Source organism: Notolepis coatsorum (genome assembly GCF_963971535.1).
Source record: "Notolepis coatsorum genome assembly, chromosome: 9".
In the NCBI taxonomy this organism is placed as follows: Eukaryota; Metazoa; Chordata; class Actinopteri; order Aulopiformes; family Paralepididae; genus Notolepis; species Notolepis coatsorum.
The window spans coordinates 64,897,337-64,919,906 of record NC_140173.1 but is presented as its reverse complement, the minus strand read 5'-3'; the positions used below and the strand labels follow the sequence as shown (position 1 = coordinate 64,919,906).

At 44.0% G+C, this 22,570-nt stretch overlaps 1 protein-coding gene across 1 annotated transcript in view; it reads right to left on the bottom strand.

The window, feature by feature from the left end:
- tjap1 (tight junction associated protein 1 (peripheral)) overlaps positions 1–22,570 on the bottom strand; it is a gene marked incomplete at its 3' end in the record, with an annotated part of 199,719 nt that overhangs the window by 73,168 nt on the left and 103,981 nt on the right. The window contains exon 5 of the mRNA XM_084321291.1: positions 2,769–2,835. Coding sequence (XP_084177417.1) covers positions 2,769–2,835 — 67 coding nt within the window. The remainder of the gene's footprint in view (positions 1–2,768; positions 2,836–22,570) is intronic.

Below are 22,570 nucleotides of genomic sequence, written 5' to 3'. Positions count from 1 at the left end.
ATAAAGGACCAGAACCTATAGTGTTTATAAAGGACCAGAACCTATAGTGTTTATAAAGGACCAGAACCTATAGTGTTTATAAAGGACCAGAACCTATAGTGTTTATAAAGGACCAGAACCTTTAGTGTTTATAAAGGACCAGAACCTATAGTGTTTATAAAGGACCAGAACCTTTAGTGTTTATAAAAGACCAGAACCTTTAGTGTTTATAAAGGACCAGAACCTTTAGTGTTTATAAAGGACCAGAACCTATAGTGTTTATAAAGGACCAGAACCTTTAGTGTTTATAAAGGACCAGAACCTATAGTGTTTATAAAGGACCAGAACCTTTAGTGTTTATACAGGACCAGAACCCATAGTGTTTATAAAGGACCAGAACCTATAGTGTTTATAAAGGACCAGAACCTTTAGTGTTTATAAAGGACCAGAACCTTTAGTGTTTATAAAGGACCAGAACCTATAGTGTTTATAAAGGACCAGAACCTATAGTGTTTATAAAGGACCAGAACCTATAGTGTTTATAAAGGACCAGAACCTATAGTGTTTATAAAGGACCAGAACCTATAGTGTTTATAAAGGACCAGAACCTTTAGTGTTTATAAAGGGCCAGAACCAATAGTGTTTATAAAGGACCAGAACCTTTAGTGTTTATAAAAGACCAGAACCTATAGTGTTTATAAAGGACCAGAACCTATAGTGTTTATAAAGGACCAGAACCTAGTGTTTATAAAGGACCAGAACCTTTAGTGTTTATAAAGGACCAGAACCTATAGTGTTTATAAAGGACCAGAACCTATAGTGTTTATAAAGGACCAGAACCTTTAGTGTTTATAAAGGACCAGAACCTATAGTGTTTATAAAGGACCAGAACCTTTAGTGTTTATAAAGGACCAGAACCTTTAGTGTTTATAAAGGACCAGAACCTTTAGTGTTTATAAAAGACCAGAACCCATAGTGTTTATAAAGGACCAGAACCTATAGTGTTTATAAAGGACCAGAACCTTTAGTGTTTATAAAGGACCAGAACCTATAGTGTTTATAAAGGACCAGAACCTATAGTGTTTATAAAGGACCAGAACATTTAGTGTTTATAAAGGACCAGAACCTTTAGTGTTTATAAAGGACCAGAACCTTTAGTGTTTATAAAAGACCAGAACCTATAGTGTTTATAAAGGACCAGAACCTTTAGTGTTTATAAAGGACCAGAACCTATAGTGTTTATAAAGGACCAGAACCTTTAGTGTTTATAAAGGACCAGAACCTTTAGTGTTTATAAAGGACCAGAACCTATAGTGTTTATAAAGGACCAGAACCTTTAGTGTTTATAAAGGACCAGAACCTATAGTGTTTATAAAGGACCAGAACCTTTAGTGTTTATAAAAGACCAGAACCTATAGTGTTTATAAAGGACCAGAACATTTAGTGTTTATAAAGGACCAGAACCTATAGTGTTTATAAATGACCAGAACCTATAGTGTTTATAAAGGACCAGAACCTTTAGTGTTTATAAAGGACCAGAACCTTTAGTGTTTATAAAGGACCAGAACCTTTAGTGTTTATAAAGGACCAGAACCTTTAGTGTTTATAAAGGACCAGCACCTTTAGTGTTTATAAAGGACCAGAACCTATAGTGTTTATAAAGGACCAGAACCTATAGTGTTTATAAAGGACCAGAACCTTTAGTGTTTATAAAGGACCAGAACCTTTAGTGTTTATAAAGGACCAGAACCTATAGTGTTTATAAAGGACCAGAACCTATAGTGTTTATAAAGGACCAGAACCTATAGTGTTTATAAAGGACCAGAACCTTTAGTGTTTATAAAGGACCAGAACCTTTAGTGTTTATAAAGGACCAGCACCTATAGTGTTTATAAAGGACCAGAACCTTTAGTGTTTATAAAGGACCAGAACCTATAGTGTTTATAAAGGACCAGAACCTTTAGTGTTTATAAAGGACCAGAACCTATAGTGTTTATAAAGGACCAGAACCTTTAGTGTTTATAAAGGACCAGAACCTTTAGTGTTTATAAAGGACCAGAACCTATAGTGTTTATAAAGGACCAGAACCTATAGTGTTTATAAAGGACCAGAACCGTTAGTGTTTATAAAGGACCAGAACCTTTAGTGTTTATAAAGGACCAGAACCTATAGTGTTTATAAAGGACCAGAACCTATAGTGTTTATAAAGGACCAGAACCTATAGTGTTTATAAAGGACCAGAACCGTTAGTGTTTATAAAGGACCAGAACCTTTAGTGTTTATAAAGGACCAGAACCTATAGTGTTTATAAAGGACCAGAACCTATAGTGTTTATAAAGGACCAGAACCTATAGTGTTTATAAAGGACCAGGGACACAGCAGAACCGTGTGCGTCCGTTTGTTAGTGATTAGATGGTTGGATTATTGAAAACACACTCTTCTGAAATGTGTTTATATTCCATAAAGTAGCTTGTAAAGTGTCGATTATATGATATGTTTAATTATGCAGCAGCCAGCTAGAGTAGAAAAAGCTAAAAGCACAAAGGAAAACATCATATCTGACCAGTTGGTTGAACTAGTGGTTGCCTGGAGGTCAAACATAATGTTCCCCTCATCTATATGACAACATGGACACCTTACATCATTTGAGTAAAAAACATCTCAAACATGGATCAGGATGTGTTGGATGTAGACTGGTGGTTACATCCATCCGGTCTGAAAGGTCACTAAACGGCGGTACACTGCATACGAGGGGTCAAGTTTGAAAGGTCAAACGATGAACCACTTACCAGAGCATGTAGCTTCTCCTCCAGATCCTGGTTGGCTCTCTGAGACGCTGTGTAGCTGTTCTGCAGTCTAGAGAGAGAGAGAGAGAGAGAGAGAGAGAGAGAGAGAGAGAGAGAGAGAGAGAGAGAGAGAGAGAGAGAGAGAGAGAGAGACAGGGAGAGATAGACAGACAGACAGACAGACAGAGACAAAGACAGAGCAATAGAGAGAGATTGACAGATATATATATATATATATATATAGAGAGAGACAAAGAGACAAAGAGACAGATAGAGAGAGAGGAGAGACAGACAGAGAGAGAAGTGGGAGGGTGAAGAGGGAGAGAGGGTGCAGAAAATGAGTGAGAGAGAGGAAGAGAGAGAGAGGAGAGAGAGAGAGAGAGAGAGAGAGAGAGAGAGAGAGAGAGAGAGAGAGAGAGAGAGAGAGAGAGATGCGTTAATAACCAACATGGCCCAATCCATATGGTAGAAAAAGATGATTGCGTATCGATAGATACTTGGCATTTTACAGGGGATTGAAATGGACCCCCTGGTACAGAACGTCTCCGTGGCGACGGGCGTGATGAGAGAGAGAAGGAAACCCCTTAGCAACACTCCATCATCACCCCCCATCACAGCCCCAGATTACACTCTTGTCTCCTGGCAAAGCATGTCGGCACGGGCATAAATAAACAAACCAGCCATACAAGATATTGCTGCAACAAGGCAATGGGCACTTCCTAGCTGTTCCCAGCATCTCAATGGGCACTTCCTAGCTGTTCCCACAGGGATTAAAGCAAAAAAAAATCTCCTGACTGAACTTTTTTTCAGGCCAAGTCATATTCTTATTTTAACCTCCACTGTATTTCTTTTTAATAGCGTTGGCGTTTTAAGGGAGCCTACTTGTTTCGGTTTAGTCGATAATCCAATGTACAGTTACCCCCCCACCCCGCCTACCCAACCCTCCCCCCAACCACCTCCAATGTACAGTCCCCCCCCCTCCACCCAACCTACCCAACCTCCTCCAATGTACAGTTTCTTCATCAAATGTATATACTCTCTTTTTTAGACTCTATTGTATTTCACAAACAATACTGTATTTGTAAATCTGGTATGTCATAATCATAAATGTATAGATGTAGCAGTATTATCTATCTGTATGTCATGTATGTCATATATGTTATGATGAATTGAAAATGGGGGACCCTGATGTAAACAAGAGGAAAGTCTTTCTCTGGTCTGCACCCCCTTAACAATTGTATTGAGCTGTACTGTATTGTACCCATTCTGCAATCTGTTATAACAATCAATCAATATTTAACAGATTGCAGATATATAGGTTATATAGGATATATAGGTTTAGGATTGCAGGTATATAGTAATGATTGCAGATATATAGGTTATATAGGATATATAGGTTAATATAAGATTGCAGGTATATAGTAATGTTACATTTGTGACATATACGATATGCAAATATAGAGTACTGTTACCCATAGATCCTAACAGATTATATACATTATGATGGGGAGGAGACTGTACATTAGGGTGGGTGGGAGAAAAAAGATACATACATGGAGAGAATATACAGTGGGGAGGAGACCGTCTATAGATACACCTGTGTGATGTTGATATTTGTACTGTGACGTAACACGACAATGACAAATGTGTTGTTTCTGTTTTTCTTTTTGACATAGTTGCGGAACACGGAACAAGTTAACAACTCACCACCGTCTACAGTCCCTGCATCATACTGTAGCCTGGCCAGTCTCTTGAAATACTGCTATCTTCAAACTTCCATTCCTCTCGACACTTTCTTTTGTTGGGTGGTGCCGCTCATCCTTTTCGTCTGAGAACACTGTGTGTTTTCTTTTTAGTGGCCAGCTTACTCCTTCCATTAACGTTATTATGCTGACGTTAGCTAATAACTATGTGTTGGGGATAATGGTTCCGCACGGACCATATTGTTTGTTACATTGCTGTCGGCAAACTCGCTCAGAGTGTCAACAGAGTGTTGACGTTAAGTTGATGTTAGCTGCTAGCTGGCTACCCAAATCCACAACAGCCAGGCAGCCAACCGTACAAAATACAGTCTCAGCCAATCACATCGATTTGTACAGTTAGTTAGCTCCACTCCATTGCAAAGTAAAAGTTAGCCAGCCAGGACAGCCCGTATTAGCAAGCTACAGTTACAGTAACGTTAGCCACCCGAAGATCGGTAGCTAGGTAACGTTAGTCACAGCTTCAAAAACGAATTTCAATTATGTTATGAGCTATCAGCTAGCCAGCTAGATAACGTTAGAAAACGCCTCGTGTAGTAAACTAAAGTGAATAGTTTACTGGGCCATTGTTTAATGCTTCAGTGGTGTTAAAAGAGGACCTGCACGCTTGCTATCTTCGGTGCAAATGATACGGGTCTGTGACAAGACAGGTCTGTGAGGGGGAGGGCACTGTGAGCAGCGTGTGTGCATCAAGCTCACGTTTGATTGGTTAGAATGGTCAAAATGCCCTACGCATCTACAAATCATATTATACCAGGTAGCCAATTCCGTCAGACTCCAAATCAAATTGACGGATTTTTTTAAAAAAAAGACTGAAATCCGTCTGGAGACGGAACGCTTTAATGCATGTGAATGCACATGTGTGTGTGGACTACTGTACTATTACAGGTATTGAAATGAACAATGCAACTTCCTTATACAAAAACAAAAAAATTATTATTATAAAAAAAAAATATATATATGAATAATTAAATATCGATACTTGGCGTCCCTGTATCGATACAGTATCGCCACGCAAAGTACTACTACGTATCGATTCCCCCCCCCCACCCCTAATATTTATTGTAACGTATAATATAACCGGGCATACAAATCCTCATCGGCACCTTTGTTAACACTTTGAGTGCCACGAGCAGGCATGCGTTCTTCATGGGACGGGGTTGCGCAACCCCAGATAAGTACTCGCTATTTGCATATAAATAGCGCCGGTCGTCAGGTGTGTTAAATATGTTCTCAGATACATTCACACCTAACTTGTTGTGAAGACATGTGTTACATTCCATTCGTAGAGGCAATTAGGCACTGTCTTTAGTCTGTGCTCAAGCGAGGGGACATTAAATGCGCATTCGCGGGAGCGCGCGCACGCGCCAGGAGCGCGCGTGCACGTGGTGCGTGTCACCCCAGATGATTTCAATAACGCACCAATGGCCACAAGGTGGCGCCAGAGGTAGCGCTTCAATGCCACCATCGGCGCCAATGTTACGCTTAATATCGCCTAATCTATGTTTTAAATTATGGCTATGTGTCTAATCTGCCCGTCGCTTATCAAAGAATCCTTTTCCAGTCAGTGCTGTCAAGGCAGATTGGTTTTTTATCGCTTCATTTCCGTTTGAGAGCATTTTGAAAAGCACCCGTTTTGAGGTAAAAAACAGTTCATTCTAGACCATTCTATGATAATCGTCTTTTACTGGAATATTCCAGAACGTTGATATTTGTCGGCCTATTTATGAATCGTTTTCAAATAAACGCTAGATGATCAATATTATACGTGCACGCAAGCACATTCGAGCCGCGCACGGATAATCGCCGTGTTCATTTCCTCTTGGACTTTTACAGTGAAACCGAAAGAGCCCATTTCACAAAACAGCCTATATCTTCATCAAAATTAATCTGATTATCCTAACACTGATAACATAGATTCCTTACCTGACATCAGATGGTATCCAACTGGTATATTCCAATTCCTGATCACCATTCGAAAAAATCGATAAGTGTAAAGATCCAACGTGTGTACAGTGCAGTACATGATTCCGCGGGTCTGAGAGGCTCCAGAATGAACTGTGATAACCCCGGCTGCATCAGTGGACTGGAAAATGTGGAGTACAGGATTTTTTTTCCCATCCATTTTCATTGAGTCCATTCCAAAATCCCTTATGTAATCTGGGAGACGATAGGGGGGCGCTTTTTTCCACATCTGATCGCCGGCGGCGCTCGGGTATACTAGGGTAGGCTCGCGTGATGCAATATGATTTCAGATCGCTAAAAAAGAAAAAGAAAAAAAAGAAAATCAGAGAAATCTCGTGAGTGGCTTTCAACATAACTATCGGAAACCCGAGATATCTCGTGAGTGGCAGTGAAAGTGTTAAAGTGTAAACTTTATATTGTTTACTTCTCTCATTATTTTTTATATTCAGATCAAATTTTATTGCCTGTATTTATGTCTTTCTACTATTACCCTGCCCATACCTGTACCTCCCCTCCCCCATGCTGCTATGACGCCCGAATAGGGGATCAATAAAGCAATATCTTATCTTAATGAAGCCACGGAGAGTGGGTTCTGCTCAGCTCTTCAACAGGTAGAGACACTATGTGCCAGACGGGGGGCGAGAGAACAGAAGCCGTGGGCAAGATAGAGAGAGAGAAGACGGCTGAATTAAACCCCTTTCAGAAGTGCGTTCCGATAGCAATTATTTTCTCCACTCTTAACCGCCGCCTACTAAATTGTCTCGATAAAAATTCTCCTCCTAAATGAAAGGTCGGTGGATTTCATGCAAATGCAATTACGCACGGCGGAGCATTGACAGGGTTTGGGTCGTTTCAGATTCTGCGCACGCACACGCACGTACACACACACACACACACACACACCTGGCCATCTTGAGCGCATGAGAAATTCTCATGTTTGGTGAGATATTGATGTCCGACGGAGCTCAAACCCGTGACCGTGCGCTGATCACAGCGGGTCAGACGGCGGGTCATGATCGTCAGTCACGCTGCGATGCAGGACAACAGCGGCGGGGGGAAGATATTGAGCGAGACACAAAAAGAAACACGCTGTGTAAAATGTAACACTCGGCCATGTTGAAAATTGCACGCTTGAACACTCCTCGAATGTCAAATCACTGGGCACATCAAACATCGACATCGAGATTCAAGCTCTTTTCACGTGTGGGGATTTATACCAGTGCTTGTGTGGATCCAGAGTCGCGACGTCGTCAGCCGTGTCTGGGCTGTGACATGTTGTTTTTTCTAGGACATTCAGGGTCTGGAATTGCTTTTTCCTGAAGTGCTGCTGTTCCAGGACGCGCTGGTCCTCTCAGAAGACACTGGTCCTCTCAGAAGACACTGGTCCTCTCAGAAGACACTGGTCCTCTCAGAGACACTGGTCCTCTCAGAGACACTGGTCCTCTCAGAGACACTGGTCCTCTCAGAGACACTGGTCCTCTCAGAGACACTGGTCCTCTCAGAAGACACTGGTCCTCTCAGAAGACACTGGTCCTCTCAGAAGACACTGGTCCTCTCAGAAGACACTGGTCCTCTCAGAGACACTGGTCCTCTCAGAAGACACTGGTCCTCTCAGAGACACTGGTCCTCTCAGAAGACACTGGTCCTCTCAGAGACACTGGTCCTCTCAGAAGACACTGGTCCTCTCAGAGACACTGGTCCTCTCAGAGACACTGGTCCTCTCAGAGACACTGGTCCTCTCAGAAGACACTGGTCCTCTCAGAGACACTGGTCCTCTCAGAAGACACTGGTCCTCTCAGAAGACACTGGTCCTCTCAGAGACACTGGTCCTCTCAGAGACACTGGTCCTCTCAGAGACACTGGTCCTCTCAGAAGACACTGGTCCTCTCAGAGACACTGGTCCTCTCAGAAGACACTGGTCCTCTCAGAGACACTGGTCCTCTCAGAAGACACTGGTCCTCTCAGAGACACTGGTCCTCTCAGAAGACACTGGTCCTCTCAGAGACACTGGTCCTCTCAGAAGACACTGGTCCTCTCAGAGACACTGGTCCTCTCAGAGACACTGGTCCTCTCAGAAGACACTGGTCCTCTCAGAGACACTGGTCCTCTCAGAAGACACTGGTCCTCTCAGAGACACTGGTCCCTCTCAGAGACACTGGTCCTCTCAGAAGACACTGGTCCTCTCAGAGACACTGGTCCTCTCAGAGACACTGGTCCTCTCAGAGACACTGGTCCTCTCAGAAGACACTGGTCCTCTCAGAGACACTGGTCCTCTCAGAAGACACTGGTCCTCTCAGAGACACTGGTCCTCTCAGAAGACACTGGTCCTCTCAGAGACACTGGTCCTCTCAGAAGACACTGGTCCTCTCAGAAGACACTGGTCCTCTCAGAGACACTGGTCCTCTCAGAGACACTGGTCCTCTCAGAGACACTGGTCCTCTCAGAAGACACTGGTCCTCTCAGAGACACTGGTCCTCTCAGAAGACACTGGTCCTCTCAGAGACACTGGTCCTCTCAGAAGACACTGGTCCTCTCAGAGACACTGGTCCTCTCAGAAGACACTGGTCCTCTCAGAAGACACTGGTCCTCTCAGAGACACTGGTCCTCTCAGAAGACACTGGTCCTCTCAGAGACACTGGTCCTCTCAGAAGACACTGGTCCTCTCAGAGACACTGGTCCTCTCAGAGACACTGGTCCTCTCAGAGACACTGGTCCTCTCAGAAGACACTGGTCCTCTCAGAGACACTGGTCCTCTCAGAGACACTGGTCCTCTCAGAAGACACTGGTCCTCTCAGAGACACTGGTCCTCTCAGAAGACACTGGTCCTCTCAGAAGACACTGGTCCTCTCAGAGACACTGGTCCTCTCAGAAGACACTGGTCCTCTCAGAGACACTGGTCCTCTCAGAGACACTGGTCCTCTCAGAGACACTGGTCCTCTCAGAGACACTGGTCCTCTCAGAGACACTGGTCCTCTCAGAAGACACTGGTCCTCTCAGAGACACTGGTCCTCTCAGAAGACACTGGTCCTCTCAGAAGACACTGGTCCTCTCAGAAGACACTGGTCCTCTCAGAAGACACTGGTCCTCTCAGAGACACTGGTCCTCTCAGAGACACTGGTCCTCTCAGAGACACTGGTCCTCTCAGAAGACACTGGTCCTCTCAGAAGACACTGGTCCTCTCAGAGACACTGGTCCTCTCAGAGACACTGGTCCTCTCAGAGACACTGGTCCTCTCAGAAGACACTGGTCCTCTCAGAAGACACTGGTCCTCTCAGAAGACTCTCAGAAGACACTGGTCCTCTCAGAGACACTGGTCCTCTCAGAGACACTGGTCCTCTCAGAGACACTGGTCCTCTCAGAAGACACTGGTCCTCTCAGAGACACTGGTCCTCTCAGAAGACACTGGTCATCTCAGAGACATTGGTCCTCTCAGAAGACACTGGTCCTCTCAGAGACACTGGTCCTCTCAGAGACACTGGTCCTCTCAGAGACACTGGTCCTCTCAGAGACACTGGTCCTCTCAGAGACACTGGTCCTCTCAGAGACACTGGTCCTCTCAGAGACACTGGTCATCTCAGAAGACACTGGTCCTCTCAGAGACACTGGTCCTCTCAGAAGACACTGGTCCTCTCAGAAGACACTGGTCCTCTCAGAGACACTGGTCCTCTCAGAAGACACTGGTCCTCTCAGAGACACTGGTCCTCTCAGAGACACTGGTCCTCTCAGAGACACTGGTCCTCTCAGAGACACTGGTCCTCTCAGAGACACTGGTCCTCTCAGAGACACTGGTCCTCTCAGAGACACTGGTCCTCTCAGAAGACACTGGTCCTCTCAGAGACACTGGTCCTCTCAGAGACACTGGTCCTCTCAGAGACACTGGTCCTCTCAGAAGACACTGGTCCTCTCAGAAGACACTGGTCCTCTCAGAGACACTGGTCCTCTCAGAGACACTGGTCCTCTCAGAAGACACTGGTCCTCTCAGAGACACTGGTCCTCTCAGAGACACTGGTCCTCTCAGAGACACTGGTCCTCTCAGAGACACTGGTCCTCTCAGAGACACTGGTCCTCTCAGAGACACTGGTCCTCTCAGAGACACTGGTCCTCTCAGAAGACACTGGTCCTCTCAGAGACACTGGTCCTCTCAGAGACACTGGTCCTCTCAGAAGACACTGGTCCTCTCAGAGACACTGGTCCTCTCAGAGACACTGGTCCTCTCAGAGACACTGGTCCTCTCAGAGACACTGGTCCTCTCAGAAGACACTGGTCCTCTCAGAGACACTGGTCCTCTCAGAGACACTGGTCCTCTCAGAGACACTGGTCCTCTCAGAAGACACTGGTCCTCTCAGAAGACACTGGTCCTCTCAGAGACACTGGTCCTCTCAGAAGACACTGGTCCTCTCAGAGACACTGGTCCTCTCAGAGACACTGGTCCTCTCAGAAGACACTGGTCCTCTCAGAGACACTGGTCCTCTCAGAGACACTGGTCCTCTCAGAGACACTGGTCCTCTCAGAAGACACTGGTCCTCTCAGAGACACTGGTCCTCTCAGAGACACTGGTCCTCTCAGAGACACTGGTCCTCTCAGAGACACTGGTCCTCTCAGAGACACTGGTCCTCTCAGAGACACTGGTCCTCTCAGAGACACTGGTCCTCTCAGAAGACACTGGTCCTCTCAGAAGACACTGGTCCTCTCAGAGACACTGGTCCTCTCAGAAGACTCTCAGAGACACTGGTCCTCTCAGAGACACTGGTCCTCTCAGAAGACACTGGTCCTCTCAGAAGACACTGGTCCTCTCAGAAGACACTGGTCCTCTCAGAAGACACTGGTCCTCTCAGAGACACTGGTCCTCTCAGAGACACTGGTCCTCTCAGAAGACACTGGTCCTCTCAGAGACACTGGTCCTCTCAGAGACACTGGTCCTCTCAGAGACACTGGTCCTCTCAGAAGACACTGGTCCTCTCAGAAGACACTGGTCCTCTCAGAGACACTGGTCCTCTCAGAAGACACTGGTCCTCTCAGAAGACACTGGTCCTCTCAGAGACACTGGTCCTCTCAGAGACACTGGTCCTCTCAGAAGACACTGGTCCTCTCAGAGACACTGGTCCTCTCAGAAGACACTGGTCCTCTCAGAAGACACTGGTCCTCTCAGAAGACACTGGTCCTCTCAGAAGACACTGGTCCTCTCAGAGACACTGGTCCTCTCAGAGACACTGGTCCTCTCAGAGACACTGGTCCTCTCAGAAGACACTGGTCCTCTCAGAGACACTGGTCCTCTCAGAGACACTGGTCCTCTCAGAGACACTGGTCCTCTCAGAAGACACTGGTCCTCTCAGAGACACTGGTCCTCTCAGAAGACACTGGTCCTCTCAGAGACACTGGTCCTCTCAGAGACACTGGTCCTCTCAGAGACACTGGTCCTCTCAGAAGACACTGGCAGAGCAGACGGCAGATCAAGCCACATGATGACAGCGGCACGTCGCTCCCTAATTGGTTATGAAGATCTAATCGCTGCTAAATTCACTTTGAACAATGTGGTGTATTTTAGTGACTAGAAAACCCTCTCTGGGGACGGAATAATGAAGCTGAGTGAAATGATAATTACAGATGAGAGTCTGATACAGACTGAGGCAGACTGAGACTGAGACAGACTGAGACTAGGGCTGCCGCGGTATTGATTTTTTCCTTACCGCACAAATTAGTGAAGCCATTGAAACCGCTGCGGTAATTATTATTATTTTTTTTTTTATTGATATTTTTGCACAAATCTTTCCAATATTCACAAGACATCTTTCCACAGCATAATATGCAACATCCAAGATTTGTCTTTTTCTTTTTCGTAACATCATACAAAACATACAAAAGACTCATACAAACACGTTAACAACTGACATGGAAATTAAAAAAGCACTTACAAAAAAAAAACATTACTATACATTGTGCATATATATCCCTGATGCACATACGTTACATGTAGACCGATCTACCTGCGAGCAGGTATGTGCTGCATCTTCTATCGGGATGCCATCTTTCTCCATAGTGCATGTGAGAGGATGCGTCTCAAATATATGTAGGTGTGCGTGAGAACATGTATGAATGTGTCTCAGATATGTGTATGTGGGTACGTGTCTCACGTAAGTATGTGTGTATGTCTCATACGTGTGTGTGTGTGCATCTCTCAGGTACGTGACTGTAATCCTACCTTCTGTGTGTGTCTCGTATCCATGTGCGTCTCTGCCACCTGTGTGAGTGTATATCTCAGGTGTGTATATGCATGTGCGTCTCAGCTATGTATGTGTGTGTCCCCTATGTATGTGTATATCCCCTATATGTGTAAGTGAGAGCTTATGCTTCAAATATGTGTATAAGTACGTGTGTGTATGCCTGTTCCCTACAAGTGAGTATATGCGTGTATGTGTGCCTCTGGCATGTATATCTCAGCCTTGTGCATATGAGTGTGTGTAATTCAGTTATGTACACATACGAGTATGTGTGTCCTAGACATGCGTATGCGGCTAGATATGCGCATGTGAGAGTGTGATAGAGAAAGTGGCCATTCCATAGATACACCATCCGGACATACAATCTACGCATATACATATATAATACAATATAAAGTATAGGTACCATCAGGTCAGATCCCATTTTTCACATTCATCTTTGATAATGCTGTAATTTTTTTTACTGCAATGTTAAAATATTTTTTTCCTAAATAAACTTTTCGAATGCATTTATTTCTGTGGTAGTCTATTCTTTATAGCCTCTAGTCTAACGTTAAATGTCTATCTTTATTCCAGTGTTGTCATTAAAGAGAATGACTTTGCAGCAGGAATATTGGTTGAAAACAGCTGGCTGTTCAGCCTGTTCTTGAAACTGCTGGTCGCGAGTCCGACTCGCGGTAGCTAACGTTAACCAAACGCTTGGTTCAATAGCCAACTAGGAATGAATTGACTGTCCTATCTATCTGCATAACAGAACAGATAATAATGTCATGGAATCGTTTGTTCAACCCAGTGGCCAGCGAATTAACACAAGCTAAAGCAACTGCGCTCAGCGCGCGCACGCACACACACACACACACACACACACACACACACACACGCACACACACGCACACACACACAGGCATATCTACTGCTCCAGAACAGAACCAGAACTGACCTGTCCTCTCTAACCGTGACCACTCCGTCTTCTTTCGGGATCAAAACGGCAGCATTTACGGCATCCGAATGCCCTTCGATTGGGTTTCGCTACAAGATCCATGTTTTTAGCAGATTCAAAGCGAAAACTTTCCGTAGCAGCAAAACAAGTTCTGGGGTTCAATCAGAATGTTAACTGCGCAACTGCGAGTGGAAACTTTCGAACACATGGCGTGAAGAAAATAGGCTATACACAACTATAATAATAATAATTATTATAAAAAATTAAATAAAAAAACAGCCAGTGATGCGGTAATCAGCTTGACTCTGCGGTGGGCGTGACGTGATGGCGATATCGCGATAATGCGGTAACCGCGGCAGCCCTAACTGAGACTGAGACAGACTGAGACTGAGACAGACTGAGGCAGAGACTGACTGAGACAGACTGAGACAGACTGAGACAGACTGAGACAGACTGACTGACTGAGACAGACTGAGACAGACTGAGACAGAGACTGACTGAGACAGACTGAGACAGACTGAGACAGACTGAGACAGAGACTGACTGAGACAGACTGAGACAGACTGAGACAGACTGAGACAGAGACTGACTGAGACAGACTGAGACAGACTGAGACAGAGACAGACTGAGACAGACTGAGACAGAGACAGACTGAGACAGACTGAGAGACTGACTGACTGAGACAGACTGAGAGACTGAGACAGACTGACAGACTGAGACAGACTGAGAGACAGACTGAGACTGACTGAGACAGACTGAGACAGACTGAGAGACAGACTGACTGACTGAGACAGACTGAGAGACTGAGACTGACTGAGACTGACTGAGACAGACTGAGAGACTGAGAGACTGAGAGACAGACTGAGACTGAGACTGACTGAGACAGAGACTGACTGAGACAGACTGAGACAGACTGACTGACTGAGACAGACTGACTGAGACAGACTGAGACAGACTGAGAGACAGACTGACTGACTGAGACAGACTGAGAGACTGAGACTGACTGAGACAGACTGAGAGACTGAGACAGACTGAGAGACTGAGAGACAGACTGAGACTGAGACTGACTGAGACAGAGACTGACTGAGACAGACTGAGACAGACTGACTGAGACAGACTGACTGAGACAGACTGAGACAGACTGAGACAGACTGAGACAGACTGAGACAGACTGACAGACTGAGACTGAGACAGACTGAGACAGACAGACAGACTGAGGCAGACTGAGACAGACTGAGACAGACTGAGACAGACAGACTGACTGAGACTGACTGAGACTGACTGAGACAGACTGAGAGACTGAGACAGACTGAGACTGACTGAGACTGACTGAGACAGACTGAGAGACTGAGACAGACTGAGACAGACTGAGACTGAGACAGACTGAGACTGAAACAGACTGAGACAGCGACTGAGGTCGCTTTCACACCAGAGCTGTTTGGTCTGCTTTAAACGCACCAGAGTTTGTTTCCTCCGATAGTCCGCTTGGTTTGGGGTGGTGTGAATGCTCTGACAAACTCTGGTGCGGACCAAAAAAGCGAACTCTGGTCCGCCTGAAAACGTAGGTCTCGGTTCGCTTCCAAGTGAACCCTGGTGCGTACTTTTGTGGTGTGTGAATGTGAATCGGACCAAACGCAAGATCAAATATAGGAAGTGACCCGATAAACTGTGCATCTTGGGGAGAAGGAAACAAAACAAACACAGCGGCGCTGTCCCGCCTGCTCTACTTCACTGTGAAACAGAGAGAGAGAGAGTCCGCGGAGTGTGCTGTGTGCGTGTGTGTGTGTGTGTGTGTGAGAGAGACACGAGTGGAGGATGTTGCTGCATGTTTGTGTTTCGCGGATTTCACTCCTGAAGGGGAGGGATTTCCACTCTCTATTGTGTCCAATAGACGAGCGCCCTTTTCGACGTGTTCGAATGTGGTGTGTGTATGTGTGTGTGCTGGGCTGCTCCTGAGAATAATGTGGTGTGTGCGCGCTGTAGAGCCGTTATGTCCCCGAAGCCTGTTTTTGGGATTCTATATATATCCAATAGACGAGCGCCCTTTTCGATCGCGTGACATTGTTCAGAAAGTTTGGTGCGCTTGACTAATTGCAGTGTGAAAGCAAACCGAACCGAATGAAGAATGCAACAATGTTTCTCCCATAAAGCATACGACTGAACACCAAGCTCATCTGTTTATTAGCAGGTTGGGAGGCTTGAGTGAGGAACTTTACCTCAGCCGGAGCTGCGGAGGAAGAGTGGGAGAGGGGGAGGGGGGTGCAGGCAAGGGGCCTCAATTTGTGATTTGTGAAGGATAGGATAACTGAATGTGACTTCCTACGCCCAGTGAGAGTGAGGGAGGGCTTCTCTTTTGATTGGAGATAAATCGGCATGATTGCTTCTGAATTCCACTCACAAACAACCAGCCATGAGAGGTCCATACTTAACAGTATCTGACATGTACAATATAGCCCCCCCCCCCCAGAATAATCATTTATGAATATAATCTATATTATACTGTATACACGGGTGGTATGGGGTTGGCGTGTGCAGGGGATGTTACTGTACATGTTGGCAGTGAGATAAAACACAAGAGTGACTCATTTACATAGAAATAGCTGAGAAGGTGAAAATAAAAACAAAGCTAATGGCAACGCAGGAAATGCATTAAAGATTAAAGCAGGTTTTTTGCTTTAAGAGGGGGAAATTGCCAATCCTGACAATTATCCTTAACACCTTGCTGCAAATGCATGTAGGCAATTTCCATTTAAAGAGAAATACTTTTTGCTACGATAGAGGGACAACACGTCTGCTAAATATCAAATGATTATTCCTCTTTACAAGGCTCAGCTGGCATGACTTCCTGACGGTAGTCGTTTTTATAGATTGACGAATCCTCTCCCTTTGGCTGACGGATGCCCATTGGTCATTACCATGTCACCTCGGATGCTCATTGGTCATTACCATGTCACCTCGGATGCTCATTGGTCATTACCATGTCACCTCGGATGCTCATTGGTCATTACCATGTCACCTCGGATGCTCATTGGTCATTACCATGTCACCTCGGATGCTCATTGGTCATTACCATGTCACCTCGGATGCTCATTGGTCATTACCATGTCACCTCGGATGCTCATTGGTCATTAGCATGTCACCATGTCACAACCCAACTCTTTAGATGAGGGAACGGGTACATACGCACACAATACGCGGCCACTGATGGATCCATGGGGCTTGGATAAGTCCTATGGACCCAACTCTGACCACTAATAAAAACGTAACTACACTAGCGTTATAAGAGCTAACATTGCTACCTACCGTACAAGTGCATTGGTTTAGTGCATTTCCTACTTCCGGTTGCTACTGAACGGACATGTTTGTGCGGACCTGTTCTCCCAAACTGGTAAGCAAATGACTGTTTTCATGTTTTCATTTTTACGTTATTTTCATTTTTACGTTATTATTATTATTATTATTATTATTATTATTATTATTATTATTATTATTATTATTATTATTATTATTATTTTTAAACATTGATCTTAACACTTTGACTGCCATGAAACGTCTTTTCACGTCATTGCTGGCCATGCTCAAGTTGCCGGGGGACGCTGTACAGCGTCCTTATATCAATATTTCAAAAATCTGCGATCGGATTCATAATGCCCCTCCGCTGGCCTGAGATCCACCAGCAGGACCCACTGAGCTCTCTGGCGGTTCAGGAGCGCCATCTGGTGGCCGATCGGCGCAATCGCCAAACAGGATGTTGAATAGAGGTTGTCCTAGACGACCGTAGTACTTCCGGCGCTCGCTATAGGTCCCGCGACTCTGGCTCGTCACACTACACAGTGATCGATTGCCAATAACTCGATAAACAACATGATTTAGACGTATAAAGCATTATACAAGCTGGAGATGGACCGGGTAAATTTACATCCCATAATGATAAGATTTCAACTCGACGATGATCGCCCAACGGCGCGCAGAGACTGGGGTGAGTTTCAGCGTGTAACGTTACCGTCTTCGATACTAACTGCTATTATCAACATTTGACCCACATTAGATGATTGGTATAACGCTGCCCACGGAATTATAAACGCCCCCTAGCCCATCCGGTCAACATCAGATGACGTGTAGTAACTTCTAGAAGTACGTCTAGTTGGAATTTTTTATATCGCGCTGATTGCCATAAAACTGTATTGCATCATCAATATAATGCATTTGGGGCTATAGATCACGTTCTGGAGAAAGCTGCAGAAAGAGATGAAAACATACTTATACATTAGACCATACTTTACTATGAATATGTGAATGAAAAAGTTTAACGTTGCTACACAATGAACAATACATATAGGACTTTGAATGGGCCCTAATAATGGCAATGTAGCAATATAATTTAAAAAGTTATAGCCATGCAAAGAAGGGGTACTTCTCCATAGACAAATAGAGCCGGCAACCTATGGTATATCATTAATTTAACCCAAGGCAACCAAAGTGTTAACTGATCACTGTGACTTTATTGCTTTTATCGTTATATATGCCTATGTTTGTGTACAGCACTTTGAGCTACATGACATGTATGAAAGGTGTTTTATAAATACTTACTTACTTACTTACTTACTTACTTACAAGTATGTGGAAAAACCTCCCCCCTCTAAAGATGTGACAGAGCCAATCGAGAGTGAGGAAGGGGAGTCTGAGATGGAGGAGGTGAAGGAGATGGAGGAGGTGACTGCATCTCAAACCATGGAGGGGAAAGGAGATGAGGTCCCTACTGTAGCTACAGACGTGACCAAGAAGAAAAACAAACCGAAGAATAAGAAAAAGAAGGAGACCAAGAGAGCAATGAAAGGACATGAAGAGAGTCAGGACAAACCTGTCAAAGACCCAACTCTTCTGGAAGTAAGACAGAAGTTGATCCATCATCAATTCGATCTTATTTCCAACCTGCAAAGGCCATAAGCGCGAAGCGACAGAGGGAAATTGGATCACTAAGCTCAGAATCTGGGACCAGCCCACCAGTAAAGAAGCGGGCTGATGACCAGGAAGATATTCAACAGCCACCTGGCCAACAACAAAGCCTCCAAGTCTCAACCAAAGCAGGTGCCATGCCAGAGATGGCCAGCAGGCCACCAGCAGGTGAACATGGTGTGACAGGAGGGGCGCTCAGTAAGCCCCAGGCGACATCAGAGGAACAGAGTGCCCACCCAGTCAACTCTGGGGGTCCCTGCCCCTGATCAAGTGGGCCTTCCACAGGGTTCAAGACCGAAGAGTGATCATCCATCATAATGTCATAATGACTTTACAACTACCGAAGAAGGGACTAAGAATTGCCCATCTAAATATTTGTAGTCTAAAAAACAAGGTACAAGAACTGAGTTCTGTCCTATTTGAAAATGCTTTACATATTACAGCCCTATCTGAGACACATCTAGACACATCAATAGATGACAATCAGGTTGCAATACAGGGGTATAATTTATACAGGCTTGATAGAAATAAGCATGGAGGAGGTGTTGCTTTTTATATTCAAGAACATATACCTGTCAAAGTACGAATAGATCTAAGTGCACCTGGTGTGGAAATGCTATGGCTACAGGTTCATCTACCTCACCTTAAACCAGTTCTAATAGGCTGCTGCTATAGACCACCGGGCTCAAACATACAGTACCTTGAAGATATATGCAAGATGCTACAAATAGTCACTGATATTGACAGAGAAATATATTTAGTTGGAGACCTTAATATTGACTGGTTCTCCAAAACATGTACATTAAAAAAGAAATTAAGTGATGTGGCCAATGTGTGCAATCTATCACAGATTGTGAATGCACCAACCAGAGTTAACATCAGGTGCACAGGAAGATCTTCAACTTGCATTGATCACATTTTCACAAACTCTGTGGAGATGTGTTCAAAAGTAGTATCTGTGCCAGTAGGCTTTAGTGATCATAACATCATTGCAGTAGCAAGGAAAACTAAGGTGCCAAAAGCTGGGCCTAAAGTTAAATACAAGAGAATGTACAATAATTTCAATGAAAATGTGTTTGTTGAAGACTTGAACGAGATACAATGGGATAATGTGACTGAACTAAAGAGTACAGAGAATGCCTTACAATTATTTATGAAACTGTTCTCATCCATCTGTGACAAACACGCCCCTATGAGGAAATTAACGGTCAAAACAACTAAAGCCTCTTGGCTTGATTTGGAGTTGAGAAGCTGTATGAAAGAGAGGGTTCAATTGAAAAAGGATGCTATTGCATCCGGTGGCTCGGATGATTGGCAGGCCTACCGTTTTCTGAGAAACAAAGTCACCAAAATGAATACACAGAAGAAAAAACAATACTATAAATCGAAGTTTGAAGAAATTAAAGGTGACAGCAAAAAGTTATGGAGAACCTTAAATGAGGTCATGGGAAAGAATAAAACAAATACGATGCCCTCGTTTATAGAAGCAGCTGGTGGATTTATTACCAAACCTCGAGATATAGCCAATCATTTTAATGATTATTTTATTGATAAGGTGGAGATGATAAGGAATCAAATGCTGCCAGTGGATGGTAAGCTGTCTGAATCAATAATTAAACAGCATATTATACATACAAAAAAATTTGAATTTGATTTTATGGATATAAATCTAGAGCAAATGGAAAAGCTTCTCTTGTCCATACAGTGTGACAAACCTTGTGGTCATGATAACTTAGATGGTAAACTGCTCCAGCTGGCAGCCAGAATTGTAGCAAAGCCACTGTGTCATATTTTTTATCTATGTCTAAGTGAGGGTGTTTTTCCTCAAATGTGGAAGATAGCTAAGGTCACTCCACTTCCAAAAAATGCTAAACAGCCTTTTAATGGAGCAAATAGTCGACCTATTAGTATCTTGCCAGTTTTAAGCAAAATCATGGAAGGTGTTGTTTTTAAACAGATTCAGCATTACCTCTCAGAAAACAGTATCAATTCTCAATTCCAACATGCATATAAGGAGGGTTATTCTACATGTACAGCTTTAACACAATTAACAGATGACTGGCTACAACAAATTGACAGGAAGCGAATGGTGGGTGCTGTACTACTGGATTTCAGTGCAGCTTTTGACCTCATAGATCACGAGTTGCTGCTCATAAAACTAACTGCATACGGATTCAGAACTGCAGCTGTTAACTGGATAAAAAGCTATCTATGTAACAGACAGCAATGTGTTGTGTTTAATGGTACCCTGTCCAAATCCCTACAGTGTGGAATTCCACAGGGAAGCTGCCTGGGGCCCCTCTTCTACGCCATTTTTACAAATGATTTGCCATGGGTATTAGAAAATACATGTATGGTTATGTACGCCGATGATACTACAATGTATGCATCATCAGACAAGACAGAAGAGCTTAATGAAGTCCTTCAGAGAGATTTGAACTTAGTGTCCACTTGGGTGTCTGAAAACAGGCTGAAGTTAAACATCTCAAAAACCAAGAGCCTAATATTGGGATCCAAGCATGCTATAAGAAAAGACGTGAAGCTAAGTATATCTTTAGACGGAACAGCTATTGAGCAAGTTAGAGAGGCAAAGCTGTTGGGTGTCACACTTGATGGAACACTCTCATGGTCAACTCACACCAACAATGTGGTTGCCAAAATGAGCAGAGGTATTTCAATTATCAGAAGGTGTAGGTATTTTCTAGCCGATCTGATATTGAAGCAAGTGATACAGTCATTAGTTCTTTCTCACCTTGACTACTGTCCAGCTGTCTGGTCTAATGCCTCAAGACAAGAGCTCAATAAGATCCAACTCACTCAGAACAGAGCGGCCCGTCTGGCCCTGAGCTGCTCAATGAGAAACAGTGTGGAGGGGATGCATACCAAGCTGTCGTGGTTGAAGGTGGAAGACAGACTGGATTGCAGCCTGATCTTGTTCATGAGGAATATATATATCTCAAGAGAACCTATCTGTTTGTATTCACAGCTAACATGTACACATGATATACATAAGTATAATACTAGGCATGCCTGTAGGGAAACGTTCACACTGCTACTACCAAAAACCAATGCAGCAAAGAAAACTGTGTTATATAGAGCCATGTCATATTGGAATAAACTGCCAGTACATCTTACTCAGATAACCAGTAAGATAAGTTTTAAAAATAATTTGAAAAGAGCATTGAGAGAAAAAGAAATTAGTTTACATTAAAGAAAAACAGATACTGTAGTTTACACTGTAAAGATATGACTGTCTGAGAGTTTAAGCCCTTTTATTGTATTTTCTGTGATATGATACTCTGTTTGTGTACTGTAATGCTATTTGGAAATATTTTTATATGTAGGAATATTGGAATATATTTTTAAATGTATGCTACTATAATGTTATGTATATATGTACTGTTTTTGTTGTGTGTGGACCCCAGGAAGACTAGTTGTTGCTGCGGTGATGACTAATGGGGATCCGTAATAAAGATAAAGATAAACCTCGGATGATCATATTACCATGTCACCTCGGATGATCATTGGTCATTATCATGTCACCTCGGATCCTCATTGGTCATTACCATGTCAGCTCATAATCACATTAACTTCACAATCTCATTACCCAGAGCCTCACCTCACCAAGTTGTTATTGCTTTTATTCCATTTTAATAACCTATTCAAGGTCGCCGAGCGGCACTGCAGATATACCCTACTCTTTGAATTCGAGAAGGTGCAATACCGGCCAGATCCTCTTAGGGGCACTATCGCGATAATGCAGTGTGCCCTGTGGCCGAACGGTGGACTATTTTATTTTACTTTCAATGGAGATTTCAGTTAGCAGGATTCTAGATGTGCAGCATGTAGCTTGGATTACGTTTTGCATCGCAGATTTCACCATGCAATAAGGGGATTTATCATCAGCCAATGGACATATCGATCTACCAGATGGCGATCGATAACGGGGAAATGCTCGGGGGGGGG